The 24,915-nt window shown below is 50.5% G+C and overlaps 1 protein-coding gene across 2 annotated transcripts in view; it reads left to right on the top strand.

Annotated features, from left to right (window-relative positions):
- The window catches only part of POLR2B (RNA polymerase II subunit B), an 837,536-nt gene that overhangs the window by 393,134 nt on the left and 419,487 nt on the right, over positions 1-24,915 (top strand). For both annotated transcript variants that reach the window (XM_082254374.1, XM_082254373.1), the window contains one exon: positions 12,757-12,868. In XM_082254374.1, the coding sequence (XP_082110500.1) occupies positions 12,757-12,868 (112 nt within the window). The remainder of the gene's footprint in view (positions 1-12,756; positions 12,869-24,915) is intronic.

Here is a 24,915-nt window from a genome sequence, read left to right as displayed (position 1 = left end):
AAAACTTCTCCCATTGTGGGACAAAGAACCGCAGCTTTCCCCCCACCGGCCATCTGGTGTCACTGGGGTTTGCTGATATTGCTGCTAGCATTGGTGAAAAGGGCATTTGGTCTGCCCTTGTTCTTGTTGAACACCCACTTCCTTTGGGTGTTTGGTTTCTCCCCTTTGAATTGGGTGTCTCCCCTTGGGTGACAAACATTTCCTTTGTTTTTCCTTCCTTTTGGAAGGGAACCCCTTGGATTTGTCTGCTGATCTCTCTAGGACTTTATCCAATTCCGGGCCGAATAGGAGTATTCCGTCGAAGGGAATGCTACAAAGCTTGTTTCTGGAAGCGAAATCCCCCTCCCATGTTTTGAGCCATAGGGCTCTTCTGGCCGAGTTTATTAGGCCAGCGGTTCGGGCTGATATCCGTACCGCTTCTGCGGCCGCATCTGCCATGTAAGCGACCCCTTTTTCAATCACGAGGGAATCCTGCACCTCTTCAGTGCCTGGAACCTTCTCCAACTGTCCTCTTAGTTGTTCTAACCAGAAGGATACATTCCTGGCCACACAGGTGTTTGCCATGTTTGGCTGGAATGATGCTGCTCCTGCCTCGTATGCCCTCCTGAGCGTCACATCTATCTTTTTGTCAATTGGATCCTTTAGTTGCCCCATGTCCTCAAAAGATAGGTCTGATTTCTTCGACACTTTGGCTAGTGATGCGTCTAGCTTGGGGCATTTGGACAAAATGACTTCTGATTCCTCAAAGGGAAATCTCTTCTTCATTGCCTTTTGGAAAAAATAGCTTGTTCTCTGGGCATTCCCATTCTTAATGATTCCTTTCAGGGATTGATGGACCGGGAAGGTTTGGGTTTTGGGTACCTGTAGACCTCTGTACAGCCGGTCTCTTACTGATTTCGGCGCTTCGTCCTCTTGCAGATCCTCTGTAACAAAAATCTCCTTCAGTAGCTCTTTGTTTCATCTGTTGGGAATAAATGTTTAGTTATTTCCTCCGGTACCTCCCTTCCCCGGTCCTCTGAATCTGAACTGTCCCCGAAGAGGACCTCCCCTTCCTCGTCCTGGGATTCTGAATCTGAAGAGTCTTCCCATAGTTTGGCGACCGCTTGATGCTTAATTATCTTCGTGCGGTGTCCGCCTGCGGTAGATGTGGAAGGTTGATCTGCGTTTTTCATCTCCGCGATGGAAGTTTGCAGGGACTTCAGCGTGGATGTGACCTCCTTTTTGAACTCCAGGAAGTCTTTACTTAGATCCCTTAGAAGTCTTTTATCCCACAGGTGCGACAGTACTTCTTTGATTTGACCGAAGGATCGGTTACCTCTGTAGACTTGGGCTATGAGCAGAGAGAAAAAGAGACAAGGAACAATTCTGTCAGTACTGGGGAGATTCATGCCCCAATGCGCCCCTCCACCCCCTTAAAAAGGACAAAGGGGAAATGCAAGATCTACCCCCCTTTTACCCCCCCTACTTTTTTTTTTTTGCGGGGTGGGGGTGGCTGGGGGAGGGCGCAGGGCGTACTCCCCCTTTACTTCTTCTTCCCTCCACTTACCATAGTTGGGCTGGGGCCGAGATCAGCAGCCTCTGGTATAGGGGTCAGGTCCTCCGCCATAAGGACCGCCTAGAGGGAAGGTAGATGCAGCAGCCGTCTGTAGCCGAGAAGAGCCCACTTGAAAATGAGCTGGGGCGCCTTATATGTTTAAAATTCCCGCCAGAAATTAGCTGTTTGATTTTATGGCGTTTGCCCACTTCCAAGATGGCCGCCACCCTACTTCCGGTGGCGACGCCATCTTGGTGACGTCACTTCCGCCGCGCCCGCGGCGACGCTGGCTGCTGCACACACGTTCAGGAACTCACCCTGGAGCCCGCGTGTCTGGACCTTTTGGAGGGGGATGGCGTGCGGCTCAGGACGGCCTCCGGCTGGCCGCAAAGCTCCCTCCGTGGTCAGCTTCCCCTCGGCCTTGGAGTGAGGTAAGCTAACAGGGCTGCTGGATGCCCCCTGACATCATGTGACCAGCTAACCCCTAATAGTTAGGAGTAGCCAGCGCTTGCCCTGTTGAGAAAAGAGGGGGGGCCCTCCTGAGCACCTAACCCCCCCCCCCCCCCCCCGGGAAGTCCTCCTCCCTCCCCCCCGTACTGGTACCTGCACGCCCGATGACCTCACCAGCTGTGTGTAGGTGGAGGGAGGAGGTGTCCCGGGGCGCCTGCCCAGGACAGGGGAAGGAAAATAACAAACAGGGGATGAGAAAGAAGACCATGCTTGTGTAAGCAGGACAGGAAACGCAAAAACTGAGGGGCAGCCTGATGGGCGGCCTTTTAAACCTAACTGTGCTTGTGTTTCCTGTAGAGGGAGGAGCCATCTCTCTCGTGACTGTCCTGGAGGATGACTTGGGAAATTCTATTTTCTATACTTAGACACGCCTCTAGGGGGCTGACCCCAGCCATTATCTTGATCCTTTTACTACTGGTGCTCAGTTTTATGCTGCCCAGCGTCAGGAGTAGGCTAGCTCTTCCTTGCTGGGACCTAGCGTCTTAGTTTTTTTGTTTTTTCCCAAAAAGTTTTTTTCTCTCACTATCGCTAGTTAGTTAAAGAATTTTCCTGAAGGACTACAAGCGATAGCAGAGCTGGGCCTTGCACTGGATATATATAGATCCTCATGGAGTCCCAGCCTGCCATTGAGCGTCGCAGGTCACTGGTATGCCCTGGCCTCGTAACGACAGTGCCCCTCGGGATGGGGACAAGGCCTGCGGAGGTCCACCTTCACTGTGGGGTGTCTCAACTCCAGAGATCCACCTTTGCTGTGGGGTGTCTGAACTCCGGAACGCCCGCGTGTTGCTAGCATCCCTCCCTGGCTGACGGCACCCCCACTCAGGGTGGGAGGTCTCCCATATCAGAGTGGTGCCCACTTCTTTTGGATTGGTGAGTACTACTACCCCCTTGTCCCTGGGCCTAGGTCCTGTGGGGGGGGTTCTGTGGGCCCACTCTTAGGGGATGGCAGTGCTGGTGGTCTCTGTGGTATCCCCCTTCTGGCTAGTGTGGTAAGTTCCCCTCCCTCTCTGACCCTGCTGGGAGCGTTGTGCAGTGCTTTTTGCTGTACATGGGGGGCTCTATAGCATCCAGGGGGTCCCTGTGGTGGCCAGATAGTGACTGTATGCCTTAAATGGCGCCGTTTTAGCACAGCTGCCATGTTGAGTGAGGGCAGGCTGGCTGGGCTCATTGTAAGGGCAGCAGCCATTTTTGATCCCTGTTCTGATGCCGATCTAGTGCCATCTTGGGTATGGGCAAACACCTAGTAAGGGCGGGGGCCATTTTGCCTGTGATTCCTCCCATTACCTTTAATTAGGCATAATTTTCCTGTGGATCAGGGCGGGCATGGGCTTCTAGGGGGTGAGATCACTCTCCCCCCTCCTTTTCAGTAAACAGTGTGTTAAAACACACTTACACTGTGGGGGATTTTTAGTGTTTTCTGGGGCTTTATCCTGTAAAAACGTTTTTCTCTGATGGATATTGCCTTCTCTGTAGGGGCTCCACAGATCCGCGTGAACCGCCGTTTTAAAAGGGCCAGCATTCCATTACTTTTAATTTGCAATAATGGACTCCCAGGGTAACAATTTCCTCACATCCATGGTTGTGGCTTCAGGTACTCCTGAATCTTTTTTTTTATGCTGCTCTTGCTACTTTGGTGTCCAAAGTAGTTCTGCTGCTGTCTGAACACACTTGCCATAAACTGCTTATGCCCTCAGTCTTCTAAATCAAAGCCCATTTTGGTTGCCACAGACATTGTCCCCCCTTAGGGGTCCCAGTTCTCTCATTCGGATGGTGAGGGAGAGGTGTTTTCCTCCCTGGCGGCGCGGGAATGTGCCACGGTTGATACACTCCTTAGCTCCGTTAAGGAGACTTTAAATCTTGATGATGAGCCCTCTGTCGGGTAAGCGGGTTTCCTTCAGATCCCGCACAGCCCAGAAGTTGGGTCAGGTTTTTCCCCTGTCCTGAGGAGTTTCACAAAACCGTAAACACCCAGGGGCGTCGCTTAAAGCATATGACGGTACCTAAGCGGTTTTAATATGGTTATCCTTTTGCGAATCCTGTTGATGACTGTTGGACGGTGTCTCCTACTGTGAACCACACTGTTTTTAGACTAGGTAAATCCACTGTAATGCCATGGAGGACTCCCCGGTGCTTTCAGGATCCGGCAGATAGGCGTGGGAGACTCCTTCCCACCATTTCTACCTGGTGGCGGGCTCCCTGCTCACGCCTGTGTTTGCTTCTGGGATGGTTTCCCAAGCTGTCGCGGTATGGACCGGGTCTCTACGACGCACGTTAGTGGTGGAGTCGGTATCTCTGGCTACCCTGGACATGGTGAATCAAGTGACCCAGGCCCTGTTGTTCGGGGGTGTTGCGGCCCTTGACGAGGCCCCTTTGGTCACACGGCTGTCTGCGGTCGGGGTTGCGATCTGCCGCATTGTGTCGCAAGAAGCTGGTCGGCTGACCACACTCCCAAAAAGACTGATGTCCCTTATGTGGGTTTTCGACTTTCTGGGGAACCCCTAGTAGATGAGTTGATCTGAGGGCTTACGGGGGGCAAGAGTGTTTTTATCCCAGGCCTCTAGGGGTGAATCCCCCTGCGCTCGGGGCCCTCTCTTTAAGGCTCACCTTGGGTACTTTTGTGCCTTCAGGGCACAGGGAAAAAGGGAAGTCCTTCAAGTCTTCAGGTGGTAACGAGACGCCATGGTCCGGCCAAAGGCGGTCGAGCCAGTTCGGCGGCAAAGTTCACTTCTGCCTGCAGGGACGCCCTCGCCCCTTTTCATGGGTGGGGGGACTGTCTGCATTATTTTCAGGAACCCTAGTTGTCCCAAATCCGGAACAGGTGGGTTCCAGAACTGATTCCGTCAGGGTACAAGATTGTGTTTCAATCTCACCCCACAGACAGGTTATTTTGCATCACATCTCCATCTGACTCACGCAGGGGGCGGTTCAAGATCTTCTCGCCCAAGGGGTCATTGTGCCAGTCCCTGCATGGGATGGGATTCACTTTTTTTTTTTTTTCATCCAATCTGTTCAAGTTGCCCAGAAAAGTGGGCAAAGTGAGTCAGAATCTGGACCTAAAGTCTCTACCGTTTTTGTAAGGGTACAAAAGTTCAGGGTACAAAAGTTCAGGATGGAATCCATCCGGTCGATGGGGGCTTTGTTGAATCCGGGGGGCTTCTGGCCTCCATCGACTTGCAGAATGGGTATCTGCACATACCTATCTGCGAGGGTCACCAGCGGTGTCTTCACTTAGGGTGGCAGAGGAGCATTATCAGTTTGTGGCGTTGACCTTCGGCCTCGCTTCGACTCCCAGGGCATTCGCCAGGGTTTTGGCTCCATTAGCTCCGGACCTGACAGTGCTGGGTTTCACTGCGTTTAAAGGGGATTGTGGTCCTCAATTATCTGGACTACCTCCTGTTGGGTTCAAGCTCATTTGCTGCTCTGGCGAGCGATCTGTCGCTCATGGTTCAGACATTCCAGGTATTCAGGTGGACCGTCACCTTCCGGAAGTCGGTTCGGTCTCCTTTGGTTTGCCTCACATACCTGGGGATGATACTGGACTCTGCTCTGGCGTAAGTCTTTTTATCCTGGAGGACTAGCTCTGGACCTTGCAGGGTGGGTTCGGGTCCCTCTGGGATAACGATCTCTCCTTTCTGCGGGCCATCATGCGGTCCTTAGGTCTGATGATTTCAGCTTTCAAGGCTATCCGTTTTGCTCAGTTTTCATACGAGAACTCTTCCAGCACAGTTTTGTGCCTGGTGGGGCAGAACGCCTCAGTCTTTTGACAGGAGGATTTCTTTGAGCAACCTCGCAAGATCCATTCTTTTGTGATGGCTCCTGTCGCCACCTCTGACACAGGGCGAGTCCCTCTGGCCTTTGCTATGGACAGTAGTCTCCATGGATGCTAGCCTGATGTTGTTCTGTTGGTGGACTCTGCTTCAGGGTTGCCCAGTTTGGGTACGGGCGGCTGTGGTGTACTTCAATCACCAAGGGGGCACCAAGAGTGCCTGAGCAGCCCGGGAAGTGGCCGAGATCCTATCCTGGGCCGAGACGCACGTTCCTGCGATTTCGGCAGTTCACATTCCGGGGGTGGACAACTGGCAGGCGGACTATGAGTCGCCAGACCCTGAACCAGGGAGAATGGTCCCTGCATCCAGTGGTGTTTTGCCTCCTGTGTGCCTGCTGGGGTCTCCGGACGTCGACTTTTTCACGTCCTGTCTCAACAAAAAGGTGGGAACGTTCGTGGCCAGAACCCGCGATCCCCTGGCGGACACCACGGACGAGTTAGTGGTGCCTTGGCAACGGTATCGGCTGATTTATGCCTTCCCTCCGATTTAACGGTTATCCAGGTTCCTCTGCATTTTGGCAGGTCATTCTGGTAACCCCAGACTGGCCGCGTCGGTCTTGGTACGTAGACATCGTGCAGATGGTCGTCGTGCCTCCCTGGCGGCTTTTGCTGAGGGAGGATCTTCTGTCTCAAGGGCCGATCTTCCATCCTTTACAGTTTCTGGCTTTGATGGCGTGGCTGTTGGAAGCAAAGTCTTGAGAGACAAGGGTCTCCCGAATGCCGTCATTCCTACCTTTATTGAAGGCTTGGAAAGCTACCTCTAGAAAAATTTATCGTCAACCTGGAAGGCGTATATTGCCTGGTGCGAGTCCGCGGTTTCATCCCTGCTCCTTTTTGGTGGCGAGGATTTTGGCCTTCCTGCAGGAAGGTGTGGATCAGCCTTTGGCGCTAACCACGATTAAAGGTCAGTTGTCGGCCTTAGCCATTCTTTTCCAATGCCCCTTGGCGACTAATTCCTTGATTCGCATCTTCAGGAGGTGTGACATCTGGCTCCCCGAGAAAGGCTCCTTTGCCTCCCTGGGACCTGAATTTGGTGTTATCTGTTTTGCAACGGCCTCCCTTTGAGAACATCAGAGAAATACCTCTGTGTTGTCCTAGAAAGTTGCCTTTCTGGTACCTATCACTTCTGCTCACAGGGTGTCTGAGTTGGCGGCTCTGTCTTGCCGTTCACCTTATCTGGTTGTTCATAGGGATAAAGTGGTCCTGTGACCCAATCAGTCTTTTCTTCCAAAGGTGGTGTCGACTTTCCACCTCAATGAAGATATTGTTTCCTTCGCTTTGTGCGAAGCCCAAGCATCCCAAGGAATTTGCCTTGCATTCCTTGGATGTGGTCCGGGCGATCAGGGTTTACCTGTCTGCCATGGAGTCTTGTAGGAAGTCTGATTCCCTGTTTGTCCTTCCTGAGGGACCTCAGAAGGGTTCGTCCGCGTCCGCGGCAACCATTTCTAGATGGATCGGACAGACAATTCTTAAGGCCTATTAAATCAAGGGTCAGGTTCCTCCTTTTCCTGTAAAGACACATTCTACTAGAGCCGTCAATGCCTCTTGGGTGTTTCGCCATCAGGCATCTGTGGCTCAGGTGTGCAAATGGCGACCTGTGTGGGCAGCATGTCTGGCTTCATTATGGGCGTTAATGCAGCATGCTATGTAGTGATTTTGGCGTGTGGCATGCGATCGTTTCAGAGCACATATCAGCGGCCATCTTGCCGAAGCCTCCCATTATTTTTCAATAGTCAACCATTTTCCCTTGGCCTGCAGCCTAGTTCAGCCTACAGCAGTGACATCACTTCCTTCCTTCTTTCTCACAGAGCCGACCGAAGGAGCTGGTAACACACTGTGGGCTTCTGTCCTGCTGTTCTTTTCCTGTCCTACTTTGTGCAATCTTCCTGGTCAGGTTTTTGTCCCCGCGGGGGGTCTGTGTCTGTCTATACAGCGGTGCACTGCGGGCGCCGCTGCGCTCTTAAAGTTTACAAAAAAAAAACATTTCTGTTATGGAATCCCAGGACAGGAAATTCCCTCCAGCTTTGGTAGGGGATTCAGGGTCCTCTGAATCCTCTAACCAGACTAATTTGGCGGCTGTTGTGGCAACTTTGGTGGCAAAAATGGATGTGCTGATGTCTGAACGTGCTGCTAGGAAAAGGCCTAGGATTTCCTTTTCTTCTGATTCTGAGTGTGACATGATTGCTGTAGGTAGCGTGGCCCTTTCGGGGTCTCGCTCTTCTCAGGACCCGCAAGAGTCTGAGGGGGAGGCGGAGGTCGCAGGGGTGGATGACTCTCCCCCTGGGTCGCCCGAGGAACGCGCAGCTATGGATGAGTTGATCCTAGAAGTAAAGGAAACACTACATTTGGAGGATGAGCCCACCCCTCCGGGCGTTGTGTCCTCTTTTGGTACACACAGGACCCGTAAGATGGCACAGGTTTTTCCTTGCCCCACAGAGTTTCACCATAAGGTGAATGAGCTATGGCGTAACTTAAAACACACCTTCGTGGTGCCTAAAAAGTTTCAACTTCTCTACCCTTTTGCGGCCACTACTGCTCCGCGCTGGTGTGTGCCTCCTCAAGTGGATCACACGGTGGCCAGATTGAACAAGGCTACCTTGGTCCCCACCGATGACTCCCCGGTTTTTAGGGACCCTACTAATAGGAGGCTGGAATCTCTTGCCCGACATTCCTACATGGTGGAGGGGTTCCATGCTCAAGCCTATTTTTGCCTCTGTAACGGTGGCTCAGGCTGTGGCGGATTTGACCAAGGTGCTCAAACGCACCCTCGTGGCTGACTCTGCCCCTCCCACTACAGTGGAATTGGTGGATCAGATTTATTGAGGGGTCATGTATTTGTGCGATGCGGCTCTAAATGAGGCCCCTTTGGCGGTACGCCTGTCCAGTGTCGCAGTGATTAACCGTCGCTTAATCTGGTTAAAAAGCTGGTCGGCTGACCAAAAATCCAGGAAGACCGTGGCTGACATTCCCTATGCGGGGTCTCGCCTTTTTGTGGAATCCTTGGATGAATTGGTTAAAGGAGTCACTGGGGGCAAGAACACTTTGCTGCACCATAACTCTAGGGGAAATTTTTTTTAAACCTAATCAAGGGTCCTTTCGTGCCTTCAAGGGCCAAGGTGGCCAGAAAAAGCCCTGGTTCGGCAAACAAAAATCCGGCCAGGCTGGGACGGCGGCTCAGTCCGCCTCTGCCTGAAGGGACGCCCTCACCCGTTTCAGGGGTGGGGGGACGTTTGCGCGGTTTCCTCCAACCTTGGCTGCTCCGAATCACGGACAGATGGGTTCAGGAAATCATTCAGTCAGGGTACAAGATCGAATTTCTTTCACGACCGGCGAACAGATTCTTTCCCTCAAATCTTAAATTTACCCCAGGGCGGTTTCAGGACCTGCATCAGGCGGTGCAGGATCTCATCGTCCAGGGGGTTGTCGTCCCGGTGCCTCATTGGGACAGGTTTCGGGGTTTTTATTCAAATCTGTTTACTGTGCCCAGAAAGGAGGGCAAAGTGCGTCCAATTCTGGACTTGAAAGCGCTGAACCGCTTGTGCGCGTTTGCAAATTCCGCATGGAATCACTTCGCTCGGTGGTGGCCTCTCTGAATCCGGGGGAGTTCCTGGCCTCTATAGACCTGAAGGATGCGTATCTGCACATCCCCATTTTCGAGGGTCATCAGAGGTACCTCCGATTCGCTATAGCGGAGGATCATTACCAGTTTGTGGCGTTACCTTTCGGTCTCGCTTTGGCTCCAAGGGTCTTTACCAAAGTCTTGGCGCCTGTTCTGGGCCTGTTGCGGGCACAGGGCATTGCGGTCTTGGGATATCTGGACGATCTCCTGTTAAGATCGAGTGCCAGTCAGAGCCTGTTGCGTGATCTGTCCACTATGGTCCAGACGCTTCAGGAGTTTGGTTGGACAATCAACATTCAGAAGTCGACCTTGTCGCCTTCGGTTCGTCTCCCGTATCTGGGAATGGTTCTGGACTCTGCTCAAGCAAAGGTGTTCTTGCCGGAGGACAAGCTCCGGACCCTGAAGAGCAAGGTCAGGTCCCTCAGGGATAACAAATCCTCGTCACTCCGGACCTATATGCGGGCCCTGGGATTGATGGTGTCAGCCTTCGAGGCTCCTGGCCAGGTGGGACAGACTACCTCAGTCCTTAGACCTGAGAGTGTCTGAGTCACCAAACCAGAATGGATCTCTTGTGGTGGCTTCAGTCCCCGGCGGTGTCGGACGGAAAATCCTTCCGGCCAATTCTGTGGATGGTAATAACAACGGATGCCAGCCTGTCGGGCTGGGGTGGAGTTCTGGGCAACCTGTCTGCCCAGGGCATTTGGTCGGAGGAGGAATCCTCCCTCCCAATCAACATTTTGGATTTAAGAGCGATCAGGCTGTGCCTGCTCCACTGGTCGGATCGTCTTCAGGGCTGCCCTGTACGGGTGCAGACAGACAATGCCACTGTGGTGGTGTACGTCAACCACCAAGGGGGCACCAGGAGTGCCTGGGCGGCCCAGGAAGTGACGAGTATTCTGTCTTGGGCCGAGACTCATGTCCTGGTGTTATCGGCAGTGCACATTCCGGGTGTGGAGCATTGGCAGGTAGATTATCTGAGCCGCCAGACCCTGGACCAGGGGGAATGGTCCCTACGCCCGGAGGTATTTCAAATGCTGTGCGCGAAGTGGGGTTCCCCGGATGTGGATCTGTTGGCGTCTCGGCTAAACCACAAGGTGGAAAGGTTCGTGGCAAGAACGTGCGATCTCTGGCAGACGCCTCGGACGCTTTGGTGGTGCCTTGGCATCAGTATCGTCTGATTTATGCCTTCCCTCAGATTCAGTTGTTCTCCAGGTTCCTTCGCAGGTTGGCCTCGGAACAAACACTGGTGATTCTGGTAGCGCCGGACTGGCCTCGCCGGTCCTGGTATGTGGACGTCGTTCACCTGGCCGTAGAGCCTCCGTGGCAGCTGCCAATGCGGGAAGATCTACTGTCTCAGGGACCAATCTTCCATCCTGCTTTACAGTCGCTGGCTTTAATGGCATGGCTGTTGAAAGCCAGGTCCTGAAAGACAGGGGTCTCTCCTCAGAGGTCATTCCTACTTTAATCACCACTAGAAAAGCCTCGTCTGGTAAGATTTATTACCGAACTTGGAAAGCTTATTTTGCCTGGTGTGAGTCCAGGGGTTTCTCTCCTCGTTCATACTCGGTGGCGAGAGTGTTGGCTTTCCTCCAATCGGGTGTAGACCAGCGCCTTGCGTTGGCCACGATTAAGGGCCAGGTATCTGCACTGGCTGTTCTTTTCCAGCGCCCTGTGGCGTCTAATTCCTTGATTCGCACCTTTATTCAGGGTGTGCGTCACTTGGCCCCTCCCAGAAGGGAGCCCTTACCTCCATGGGACTTGTAATTTGTTCTGTCCGTGTTGCAACGTTCCCCATTTAAAAACATCAGGGAAATCTCGTTATCTCTGCTGTCTAAAAGGTTGCTTTTCTGGTGGCGATCACTTCAGCTCGCAGAGTGTCGGAGTTGGCGGTGTTGTCCTGCCATTCCCCTTACCTGGTGGTTCATAGGGAGAAGGTGGTCTTGCGACCTAATCCGTCTTTTCTGCCAAAGGTGGTTTCGGATTTTCACCTCAATGAGGACATTGTCTTGCCTTTGCTTTGTGCTAACCCTAAGCATCCAAAAGAGGTTGCTTTGCATTCTCTGGATGTTGTCAGGGGATCAGGGTTTACCTGTCGTCGACTGAATCCTTTCGCAAGTCGGATTCTCTCTTTGTATTTCCTGAGGGTCCTCTGAAGGGTATGGCTGCGTCTGCGGCAACCATTGCCAAATGGATCAGACAGACCATTGTACAGGCCTACTCGTTGCGGGAATGGGTTCCTCCATTCCCTGTCAAGGCGCATTCTACCAGGTCGGTGAGTGCGTCCTGGGCTTTCCGGCATCAGGCTTCGGTGGCCCAGGTGTGCAAGGCTGCGACTTGGTTGTCGGTGCACACCACTTCCAAATTTTATAAAATTGATGTTCTGGCATCTACTGATGTCTCTTTTGGCCGCAAAGTTCTCTGTGCGGCAGTGCCATAGGGGACTCTGGTTTGTACGGGTCCCTGGCTGTTGGGGTTGTTTTTCCCCTTGGTTGGTTGTTTTCCTGGGTTGTTGCTCATGTTGAGCCCTTTTTTGTTACCCAGAAGGTTCCCTTGCTGTTAATGTAAGGTTCCTTTCTCTGATGTGGGTACTGCGTTGCTTTTCTGGCGGTTGCGTTGCCCACCCCTCATGTCTACACTGCTTTGGGACATCCCCATTAGTGAAGACTGTGTGAATGGGTGGCGACTGTCGGAGGACGTAAGAGAAAATTGAATTTTTGTAAAATCTTACCGTAAAATTCCTTTCTCTGAGTCCTCCAACAGTCGCCGCCCCGCCCCTCTTTGGGGGTTTTTTATACACTATCACTTTATACACTATCACTGCTTGCGACCAAATTGAATTGGGATGGCTATTGCAGGGGGGGTATTGGACTAGGACAACCCCCATGGGTGTGACTATGTAGATAAATTGTTTTTTACAAGTCTTATCGCTAGATACTCCTGTGGAGTGGAAGCAATACCCCATTAGTGAAGACTATTTGAATGGGCGGCGACTGTCGGAGGACTCAGAGAAAGGAATTTTACGGTACGATTTTACAAAAATTCCGTCTTTTCTGAAACATGAAAAACTTGGACCAGGTTTTTCTAAAAAAAAAAAAAATGTTTTTGTGTGTCTTTGGGTATATCCAGGTTGTCCAAAAGGAATTCTGTAAGGAGCAACATTTTAAGATTCTGCTACTGTTGAGGGGGAGGGGGGTAGAATTCATGTGTTGCAGGTCAGGTGCTTTTCTACATAAATTACATTCTTCTTTCTGCTATTCTGAATTATAGTGCTACAAAGATATTTGTGAATGGTTGCTGGGTTGGAATACACAAGGATCCAGAACAACTGATGAATACACTTCGAAAGCTGCGTCGTCAAATGGACATCATTGTGTCAGAGGTAAATTCTGCTATGTATAGTACAGTATTTACATTTTCTTGCGTATGTTTTGGACTTGCACAATAAAAAAAAATACAGTTGGGTCCATATATATTTGGACACAGGCACAATTTTAGTTTTTACAGGTATTTACCAAAACATTTTCAAGCTATAGTTATATAATGGATGTGGGCTAAAAGTGCACACGCTCAGGTCTAGTTTGAGGGTATGAACATCCAAATCTGAGGAAGGATTTAGGAATTAAAGCTCTTAATAGCCTCCCCCCTTTTTCAAGGGACCAAAACTAATTGAATATTTAAATCAAAAGCTCTTTCATGGCCAGGTGTGAGCTACTCCTTCGTTATTTCTTCATAAATTAAGCAGGCAAAGGGTCTGGAGCTGATTCTAAAGCCCCGTACACACGTACCGATTGTTGGCCGTAAATATTCGGCCGCTGACCGATTGGCCGATTGTAGGCTTGTTAGTATGATGCTTCAGACAGCGCATTTTCGGCCGAACAGAATCTGTTGTGCAGACTTTAAAATATTTGTTGGCCGTCACCAGAACGGCCGATTGTTCGCCAGTCAGTACAGAATTCGGCCAACAATCAACAGATTTGCAAGACTGGGCATGCTCAGAAAAGAAAAAAGATAAGGAGATTTGCAAGACTGGGCATGCTCAGAAAAGAAAAAAGACCAGGAAAGTTAACCATCACATGACATCACTTCTGCAGTCGGCTGTTGTTTGCCGACAAAATTCGTGTGCAGTCTTTTGCAGTTTTCAACAGACAGGACAGCCCTGGACAAAAGACGGCCGATCGTTCGGCGACGATCAGTTCGTGTGTACGGGGCTTAAGTGTGGTATTTGCATTTGGAATCTATTGCTGTGAACCTACATCATGTGTTCAAATGAGCTGTCCATGCAAGTGAAGGCTTCAAAAACTAAACAAATCCATCAGAGCTAGCAGCAACACTAGGAGTGACCAAATCAACAGTGGTGGTACATTCTGAGGAAAGAAGAACGTACCGGTGAGCTCCGCAACATAAAAAAGCCTGGATGTCCACGGAAGACAACAGTGGTGGATGATTGCAGGATCCTCTCTGTTAGAGGAAGTAAACCCTCCTCTACAACTTGTACCTATAGGTAAGCCTATGATAAAGCTTACCTATAGGTACTGTAAATATCTCCTAAACATGTACCGTTTAGGAGATATTTACCTTACATGCAGTCAGTGACGTCACTGGCGCATGCGCTCTGAAGGAAGGGCCGATCGTGCCGTTCCTTCAGAGTCCCGAGCCGTAACTGTCTGCTCTCGCGCGCATGTGTGGGAGTGACGTCACCGCGGCTCCGGCCAATCAGATGGCCGGATGCCGCGATCCCGGAAGACGGGCGACTGGACATGTCGCCCGTCATAGAGGTGAGTGAGCGGCACGGCGGGTGCTCGTTCTAAGGTAAGTATTGCATAATGAGCTAATATGCGATGCATACTAGCTCATTATGTCTTTCTCTTGCAGGGTGAAAAAAAGAAAAAAAAATTTGAGTTTACAACCTCTTTAACTACTTGCCGCCAGCCCGCCGTCAATTGGCGGAGTGGTGCGACCATTATCCTGAGAAGACGTCATATGACGTGATCCTAGGAAACAGGGCAGGCGCGCGATCGCGTGCGCGCCGCCCTGCACTGCCGGTGTCGGGGTGTCCCCGGGACACCCCCCGTCACCGGCAGGGGGGAAACAGCCAATGGGCGTGGCTGTTTCCCACATGATCGGCTGTGTTCCAATGACACAGCCGATCACAATGGAGGCGCCCAGGAGATGACCGCGCATGCGCGATCGGGAGCGCGCAGCGCGGTCATGTCGGTGGCACTGTGTTCCGTAGGAACACAGCTGTCACCGGCAGTAGTAAACAGTCACTGATAGTGACTGTTTACTAAGTGATCGGCTGTGAATCCATTCACAGCCGATCACAAAATGTAAACAAAGAGCAGTAACACACTGTTACTAGCTCTTCTTCCCTCATACAGTTTCCAGTGTGAGGGGAGAAGAGCTAGAAATAGTGAGTTACTGCTCTGTACACATGTAAAAAGTAAAATCGCACAAATAAAGGTCCCCACACAGTCCTCAGCCCCCCCCAATGTCACCAAACAGTCACCTCATCAGTGCCCAGAAATTGACACCCATAACGTTCACATGTGAGCGCAGCGATCGCAGGCAGAATCACTGTGATTCTGCCCGCGATCCGAAAACCATTGCAAATTGTGGGACGCTTGTGCGTTGCCCGTTTTTTGCAATAGCACCCCAAATGCTGTGTGATGTTGCCGCCATTTCTGCCTGCCGAATTGCGGTAACATCGCGCAAACAACGCATGACGCCCAAAAAAGGTACAAGAGTTTCTTTGGGGCGTCATGCATTGTTTGCGTGATGTTACCTCGATTCGGCAGGCGGAAATCGCAGCAACATCGCACAGCGTTTGGGGTGCTATTGCAAATCACAGGCAACGCACAGGCGTCCAGCGATTTGCAATGATTTCTGGATCGCGGGCGGAATCGCAGTGATTCTGCCCGCGATCGCTACGCTCACATGTGAACGTAGCCTAAAGTTCACCGGTCACCAGAGACTGCCATCAGTACCGCCGTGCACCATCGCCCGTCACCTGTCACCCGTCACCCATCAGTGACCATCGCCCGTCACTTGTCACCCCATCAATCACCGTCACCTGTCACCCCATCAGTCATCGTCATCTGTCACCCTATCAGTCATCGTCACTTGTCACCCCATCAGTGATCGTCACTTGTCACCCCATCAATCATCGTCACTTGACACCCCATCAGTGATCGTCACCTGTCACCTCATCAATCATTGTCACCTCATCAGTCATCGTCACCTGTCACCCCATCAGTCATCGTCACCTGTCACCCCATCAGTCATCGTCACCTGTCACCCCATCAGTCATCGTCACCTGTCACCCCATCAGTCATCGTCACCTGTCACCCCATCAGTCATCGTCACCTGTCACCCCATCAGTCATCGTCACCTGTCACCCCATCAGTCATCGTCACCTGTCACCCCATCAGTCATCGTCACCTGTCACCCGATCAGTCATCGTCACCTGTCACCCCATCAGTCATCGTCACCTGTCACCCCATCAGTCATCGTCACCTGTTTGCCATATACATGCAATCACTTACTGACTGCCTAACGACTATATGAGTCGGCCATTAAAAGCTAAATACTGGGGTTATGGCAGCAGATAGCCCCCATAACCCCGGTATTTTTTGAAACGGCGGGCGGTCGGCTTTCAGATAAGGGTGGTCCCAGTGGCGGATTCGCCGCAGAATTACCCTTACGGTGCAGGGGAAGAGGTGCCCCCCCTCCTGCCGCGTCCCAGAAGTTTTCCCAGCTTACCGGACCCGCCGGCAGCGGGGAAAACTATCCGGTCCCGGATCCTTAGAGACAGGAAGTCGAGTGAGGGCAAGATGGCCCTCACTCGACTCTATGGTCTTGGAGGACCGGAGCTACGTCAAAAGACGTTGCCTAGCAACCGGTTTAAAGGGCCCCTTTTTTTTTTTTCCTCTTTCAACAATTTTTTTTTTTTTTCTTTAGTGTAGTTGTGAGGTGTGAGGTCTTTTTGACCCCAGATCTCACAATAAAGAGGACCTGTCATGCCTATTTCTATTACAAGGGATGTTTACATTCCTTGTAATAGGAATAAAAATGATCAAAACATTTTTTTTTTTAAAATGTGTAAAAATAAAAAAATAATAAAATAAATAGGAAAAAAAAAAAAATTAAAGCGCCCTGTCCCCGTTAGCTCGCGCGCAGAAGCATACGCAAGTCCCGCCCACATATGTAAACGGTGTTCAAACCATACATGTGAGGTATCGCCGCGATCGTTAGAGCGAGAGCAATAATTTGAGCCCTAGACCTCCTCTGTAACTCTAAGCTAGTAACCTGCAGAAATTTTTAAAATGTTGCCTATAGGGATTTTTAAGTACCAATAGTTGGCGCCATTCTGTGAGCATGCGCAATTTTGAAGCATGACATGTTGGGTATCTAATTACTCGGCGTAACATTATCTTTCACATTATGGAAAAAAAATGGGCTAAATTTACTGTTGTTTTTTAGTTCAAAAAAGTGATTTTTTTTCAAAAAAATCGCATTTGGAAGACTGCTGCGCAAATATGGTGTGATAAAAAATATTGCAACGATCTCCATTTTATTCTCTAGGGTCTCTGCTAAAAAAATATATATAATGTTTGGGGGTTCCAAGTAGTTTTCTAGCAAAAAAAATGATTTTAGCTTGTAAACACCAAGTGTCAAAAATAGGCCCAGTCTTAAAGTGGATAAATGGACAACTTTGTGTAAAGCGCTACTTGGATGTTAGGCCTATGTATGTGGCCAGGCTGTGTAAAAGTGTTACACATGTGGTATCGCCATACTCAGGAGGAATAGCAGAATGCATTTTGGGGTGCAATTTTTGCTATGTACATGCTATGTGTTAGAAATATTGCATAAATGGACAGCTTTGTGTAAAAAAAATGTTTTCATTTTCTTTCCACATTTTCCAAAAACTTGTGGAAAAACACATTTCTCTATCGCTCATTGACAGACGTAGTCTTCTTGATTCTCAAGAGCTGGGTTATGTTGTCTCCGCAGGAGTAGGACTAGGCAGAAAGACAAAACGTTCTGGCTCCACCTTAGGGGCAGTCCCTGAGGGTATATCCTCCCTCTCTCTGCTACAGGGAATCAGTTTTTTTCTGTCTAGTCAGGAGTAAGGACCTAAGTTCCTTGCTGGGATCTTTTTTGGTCCTGGCAAGATTTTTTCTTTAAAAAAAAAAGATTTTTTTTTTTTAGGCAGTTTTCCTCCAGTGTTTTTTTCCTGTGAGATCTTCAAGCAAATACGCCGGACTGGGCGACACTAGTGGTCACCCCAGCCGGCCTACGAGCGCGCGCAGACCATTGCATTGCGCTTGGTCGGCCGCGACACATTCAAGTAAGTATGCGGGGCCGGGCGACGGGCTGGGTGTTGAGATCCAGTGGTCACCCCGGTTTCTGCCTACGAGCGCGTGCAGACCAGAGCTCCGCGCTGGGTCGGCCGCGACGGAGTCCCAGTGGAGGGACTGACCTTGCGAGTTAAAAGTCTCGCTTGGACGCCAGGAACCAGAGAGTCGAGGCGTCCGGAGTGGTCCACAACCCCCCACCCCGGTGGAGAGGGTATTGTGAAGAGAGGGTGCCTGTCGGTTCGGTATGGTGAGTAAACGTTCCCTTTTTTTCTTTCCTCGTTATGAGGCAGTATGAATTATGGGCCCCTCCATACATGGTCAGTATATATCTGACCCTAAAAGTCCCCCTTGTAAATACAGTATGTGTTTGGTGGGAAGTGGACTTGGTTTGAGAGCTAACACTCTACCCAGCAGACTGTAGCATTACAGCAGACATAGGAGGTATAATCCTACCTTATTTGTAGTGTATCTCCTGTAGATCAATAAATCGCCACTTAGCAGAGATGCAGGTGGATGTGCTGGGAAAAACGATTTCGGCGGTCCGCCATTTTGCCGTAGACCAGGTGCATGTATGTCCTCAGGTCACGCCGGCCGCCATGTTTTTGGAGTCTATTGTCTCTTGTATGGGGGCGGCCATGTTTCATGAGCCCAGCTACCTCGTGGAGAGCTGGGAACGCCCGAAGGCGTACACAGGGGGCGGAGCCACGTGCTTCTACCCGGGAAAAAGCAACAGCTCCTTCCAGTCTGTAAAAGACAGACGCTGACTGCAGTTGGTTGGAAACTTCACTGCATCGGTTGGTGAGCCTTGGGGGTCCCTCTCTCTCTCTGTGGGGATCGAGAAGCAGGTACTCTGAGGGGCGCTATTGCGCTAGGGGGAGACACATAAAAAAAAAAAAAAAAGTTTTTTTGTTTTTTCTGGCAAAGGTGTCCTGAATTAACATGGACCCTGCCACTCATGTATCTCCTCCGGATCCCCTCGAGGGGTCTGCAGGATCCTCCAGCACCCCACTGACGATTAAATCATTGTCCGCTATTATGGAAGCTTGTGTCCCGGGTGGAAGTGGCTTGTCAGGGACAGGGCGCAAGTAAGCGACCCCCGCCTAACCCCTTATTATCTGAAACCTCGGATTCAGACTCTGAGCCTATTTCTGCAGTTGCAGGTACTTCATCTGGTATTGGTGTCTCGTGTACTGTCTTTTCAGACAGTGAGGAGGATGTTTCGCCATCAGCCATAGCCAGAGAGGAAGCGTTGGTAAACGCACTCATGGTATCTGTTCAAGAGACCTTAAGATTACAGGGTATTCCGTCAGAAATAGCTGAAACTGAAATCCCTTTTGGGACTAAAAACGCATCTAGTGGCGAAGGTTTTTTCCATTGCCCAAATGTTTTGGCAATCCAATCAAAGAAGAATGGAGTCTGCCAAAACGCATTTCTACTATTTCTAAACGCATTAACAGGCGTTATCCGTTTGAGGAAACCCTCATTAAGAAATGGACAGAACCACCTGTGGTGGATTCACCAATTGCTAGATTGAATAAAGCCACGGTTATTCCTCTAGAAGACGCTCCGTCTTTTAAAGATCCAGTGGATCGCAAGATAGAAGCTATGTCTCGCACCATGTTTACCTTGATTGGATCAGCTTTCAGACCAATAATTGCTATTGGTCTGGTTTCGCAGGCTGTAACTGAATGGACCAAGTGGTTACGCCGGGACTTGGAAGAGGTCCCTCAGGCGGTATCAGATTTGTTGGAACAAATGATACAGGGGTTACAGTTTGTGTGTGATGCGGCGTTAGACGCCACTCCATTATTGGCGCGAGCATCAGTCTCAGCGGTGGTTCTCAGGCGTACACTGTGGCTAAAAGGTTGGTTAGCCGACCAAGGTTCCTAAAAAGCATTGGCTAATATCCCCTTTCTCTATCGCTCATTGACAGACGTAGTCTTCTTGATTCTCAAGAGCTGGGTTATGTTGTCTCCGCAGGAGCAGGACTAGGCAGAAAGACAAAACGTTCTGGCTCCACCTTAGGGGCAGTCCCTGAGGGTATATCCTCCCTCTCTCTGCTACAGGGAATCAGTTTTTTTCTGTCTAGTCAGGAGTAAGGACCTAAGCTCCTTGCTGGGATCTTTTTGGTCCTGGCAAGATTTTTCTTAGAAGAAATATTTTTTAGGTAGTTTTTTCTCCAGTGTTTTTCCTGTGAGATCTTCAAGCAAAAAACGCCGGACTGGGCGACACTAGTGGTCACCCCAGCCGGCCTACGAGCGCGCGCAGACCATTGCATTGCGCTTGGTCGGCCGTGACACATTCAAGTAAGTATGCGGGGCCGGGCGACGGGCTGGATGTTGAGATCCAGTGGTCACCCCGGTTTCTGCCTACGAGCGCGTGCAGACCAGAGCTCCGCGCTGGGTCGGCCGCGACGGAGTCCCAGTGGAGGGACTGACCTTGCGAGTTAAAAGTCTCGCTTGGACGCCAGGAACCAGAGAGTCGAGGCGTCCGGAGTGGTCCACAAACCCCCACCCCGGTGGAGAGGGTATTGTGAAGAGAGGGTGCCTGTCGGTTCGGTATGGTGAGTAAACGTTCCCTTTTTTCTTTCCTCGTTATGAGGCAGTATGTATTATGGGCCCCTCCATACATGGTCAGTATATATCTGACACTAAAAGTCCCCCTTGTAAATACAGTATGTGTTTGTGGGAAGTGGACTTGGTTTGAGAGCTAACACTCTACCCAGCAGACTGTAGCATTACAGCAGACATAGGAGGTATAATCCTACCTTATTTGTAGTGTATCTCCTGTAGATCTATCAATCGCCACTCAGCAGAGATGCAGGTGGATGTGCTGGGAAAAACGATTTCGGCGGTCCGCCGCCATTTTGCCGTAGACCAGGTGCATGCATGTCCTCAGGTCACGCCGGCCGCCATGTTTTTGGAGTCTAATGTCTCCTATATGGGGGCGGCCATGTTTCATGAGCCCAGCTACCTCGTGGAGAGCTGGGAACGCCGGAAGGCGTACACAGGGGGCGGAGCCACGTCCTTCTACCCGGGAAAAAGCAACAGCTCCTTCCAGTCTGTAAAGACAGACGCTGACTGCAGTTGGTTGGAAACTTCACTGCATCGGTTGGTGAGCCTTGGGGGTCCCTCTCTCTCTCTGTGGGATCGAGAAGCAGGTACTCTGAGGGGCGCTATTGCGCTAGGGGGAGACACATAAAAAAAAAAAAAAAATTAAAAAAAAAAAAAAAAAAAAGTTTTTTTGTGTTTTCTGGCAAAGGTGTCCTGAATTATCATGGACCCTGCCACTCATGTATCTCCTCCGGATCCCCTCGAGGGGTCTGCGGGATCCTCCAGCACCCCACTGACGATTAAATCATTGTCCGCTATTATGGAAGCTTGTGTCCCGGGTGGAAGTGGCTTGTCAGGGACAGGGCGCAAGTAAGCGACCCCCGCCTAACCCCTTATTATCTGAAACCTCGGATTCAGACTCTGAGCCTATTTCTGCAGTTGCAGGTACTTCATCTGGTATTGGTGTCTCGTGTACTGTCTTTTCAGACAGTGAGGAGGATGTTTCGGCATCAGCCATAGCCAGAGAGGAAGCGTTGGTAAACGCACTCATGGTATCTGTTCAAGAGACCTTAAGATTACAGGGTATTCCGTCAGAAATAGCTGAAACTGAAATCCCTTTTGGGACTAAAAACGCATCTAGTGGCGAAGGTTTTTTCCATTGCCCAAATGTTTTGGCAATCCAATCAAAGAAGAATGGAGTCTGCCAAAACGCATTTCTACTATTTCTAAACGCATTAACAGGCGTTATCCGTTTGAGGAAACCCTCATTAAGAAATGGACAGAACCACCTGTGGTGGATTCACCAATTGCTAGATTGAATAAAGCCACGGTTATTCCTCTAGAAGACGCTCCGTCTTTTAAAGATCCAGTGGATCGCAAGATAGAAGCTATGTCTCGCACCATGTTTACCTTGATTGGATCAGCTTTCAGACCAATAATTGCTATTGGTCTGGTTTCGCAGGCTGTAACTGTATGGACCAAGTGGTTACGCCGGGACCTAGAAGAGGTCCCTCAGGCGGTATCAGATTTGTTGGAACAGATGATACAGGGGTTACAGTTTGTGTGTGATGCGGCGTTAGACGCCACTTCATTATTGGCGCGAGCATCTGTCTCAGCGGTGGTTCTCAAGCGTACACTGTGGCTAAAAGGTTGGTTAGCCGACCAAGGTTCCAAAAAAGCATTGGCTAATTTCCCCTTTTTAGGAGAGCGTCTATTTGGAGCCAACTTAGATGAGATCATTAAGGATCTCACGGGTGGAAAGAGCACCTTTTTACCGCAAAATTTTAAAGGTAAAGGAACTCGTCAAAGACGAGGGCCTTCTTTTTCTGCTCACAAGAGGTTTTTTTCGTCCCGCGGGTGAAAAAATTAAGTCCTCCAAAGCTCCTGCAGGAGGCGTCAGGGGTCGTTGGTCGGGCAAGCAAAAGCCCGCCCCCTCTAGACCTGAAGATAAACCGTCCAAAGCCTGAAGGTGCGCCCCCCACCCATAACTGGGGTGGGGGGACGTCTTCGCCGGTTCCCGGATCCATGGCTTTCCAGAATCCCGGACAGATGGGGTTGCGAAGTCATAAGGTCAGGGTACAAGATCGAGTTTCGATCTCTCCCACCGGCGCGATTCTTCCCTTCCAATAGCCGACTATCCCCGGATCGTTTAGACGATCTGTGGAGAGCAGTCACAGATTTACTACAACAAGGAGTGGTAGTCCACGTTCCTTGGACAGAACGCTTTCAGGGGTTTTTATTCAAACCTATTTACAATACCCAGGAAAGAGGGCAAAGTGCGTCCAATTCTGGACTTAAGGGCACTCAATTCTTTTGTCTACATAAGAAGATTCAGAATGGAGTCCATTCGCACAGTAGCAGCCTTTCTGCATCCAGGGGATGTCCTAGCGTCCATAGACATCTAGGACGCATATCTTCACATTCCCATTTTCGCAGGACATCAGCGGTTTCTACGTTTTTCCGTAGAAGAGAACCACTATCAGTTTGTGGCGTTACCTTTCGGTCTCGCCACGGCTCCGCTGGTCTTCACGAAGGTGTTGGCCCCAATGTTGGCACTTCTGCGCCAAAGAGGCATATCGATTCTAGGTTACCTAGACGATCTTCTGCTTCATGCAGAGTCTCCTCAGACCTTGCTACAAAACATAGAAATTACTATGATTTCTTTACAGGAATTCGGGTGGCTGGTGAACCAGCAAAAGTCATTTCTGGTTCCCACCCAGAGGCTCGAATATCTGGGTCTAATTCTAGACACAGTCAGGACAAGAGTTTTTCTTCCGGTAGGGAAACTCCGAAAGATTCAATCAGCAGTCCACCAACAGCTGGTCTTCCCTTCGGACTTGCATGAGGGGTCTGGGGTTGATGGTGGCTTCCTTCGAAGCAGTCCCATTTGCCCAGTCCCATACCCGAATTCTTCAGCAAGAGATTCCTCTCAGATGGAATCGGAATCCGGAATCTCTGGTCTGGTGGCTTCGGTCTCCGATGCTCAGCCAGGGAAAGTCATTTCTGCCAATATATTGGACGACAGTGACCACGGATGCCAGTCTATCCGGATGGGGAGGAATTCTCGGTCAGTTATCTGTCCAGGGACTTTGGTCCCCGGAAGAATCCAGGTTACCGATAAATGTATTGGAACTGAGAGCGATCAGACTTTGTCTGATTCACTGGACCGAGCAGCTCCAGGGCAGCCCGGTTCGGATCCAGTCGGACAACGCCACGGCCGTGGCTTATGTCAATCACCAGGGGGGCACCAAGAGTGTCCGAGCGGCCAAAGAAGTGGCTTGCATTCTTCGCTGGGCGGAACGATTTGTTCCAGCAATCTCTGCGGTTTTCATTCCGGAGGTGGAGAATTGGCAGGCAGATTATCTCAGCCGTCAGACTCTGGATCAGGGGGAATGGTCCCTCCATCCAGAAGTTTTCCACCAGTTGTGCCTACGGTGGGGCACCCCGGATGTGGATCTGTTGGCATCACGATTCAACAGGAAAGTACAGAGATTCGTGGCTCGCTCCCGCGATCCTCTAGCAGAGACCGCAGACGCACTGATCGCCCCGTGGGGGCAATACCAGCTAATGTATGCCTTCCCTCCTCTCGGGTTACTGCCAAGACTTCTTCGCAGGATAGAGGAGGAAGGAATTCCAGTAATTCTGGTAGCTCCGGACTGGCCTCGTCGAGCTTGGTACGCCGACGTGGTCAGACTAGTGGCGGACGTCCCGTGGAGACTTCCTCTCAGGGAGGACCTACTGTCTCAGGGACCGATCTTCCATCCTGCTTTACGATCGCTGGCTTTAACGGCCTGGCTATTGAGACCCAGGTGCTGAAGGACAAAGGTTTGTCAGCTTCAGTTATTCCTACTCTAGTTGAAGCAAGGAAAGCGACTTCCAGAAAGATTTATCATCGCACATGGAAGTCCTACATTGCATGGTGTGAACCTCTGGGGTTCCGTCCACGGTCTTATTCGGTTAGTCGAATATTAGCTTTTCTGCAACAAGGGTTTGAGCAGAAACTGGCCTTGAGTACTATCAAGGGTCAGGTCTCAGCATTAGCTATCTTCTTTCAGAAGCCTTTGGCTACTCATTCCTTGGTGCGGAATTTCATCCAGGGGGTGCGACATCTGGCTCCGCCAGTGCGCGCGCCGTTACCACCCTGGGATCTTAATTTAGTATTGTCGGTTCTTCAGAAACCTCCCTTTGAAGATATTAGGGAGATTCCTCTACCTACTTTGTCCCAGAAGGTGGCCTTCTTGGTGGCTATTACTTCTGCACGCAGGGTGTCAGAACTGGCCGCATTATCTTGTCGTTCCCCATATCTGGTGGTTCATAGAGATAAGGTGGTTCTTCGTCCGAATCCATCCTTCCTACCAAAAGTGGTTTCAGAATTTCATCTGAATGAAGAAATTGTATTACCTTCCCTGTGTCCTAAGCCCAGTCATCCTCGGGATTTTGCTTTACACTCCTTGGATGTGGTCCGGGCGATCAGGGTATACTTAAAAACGACAGACTCGTTTCGCAAGACGGATTCA

This window comes from Pelophylax lessonae, assembly GCF_965119305.1.
Source record: "Pelophylax lessonae genome assembly, chromosome: 1".
NCBI lineage: Eukaryota > Metazoa > Chordata > Amphibia > Anura > Ranidae > Pelophylax > Pelophylax lessonae.
This window is presented reverse-complemented; position numbering and strand designations above follow the sequence as displayed.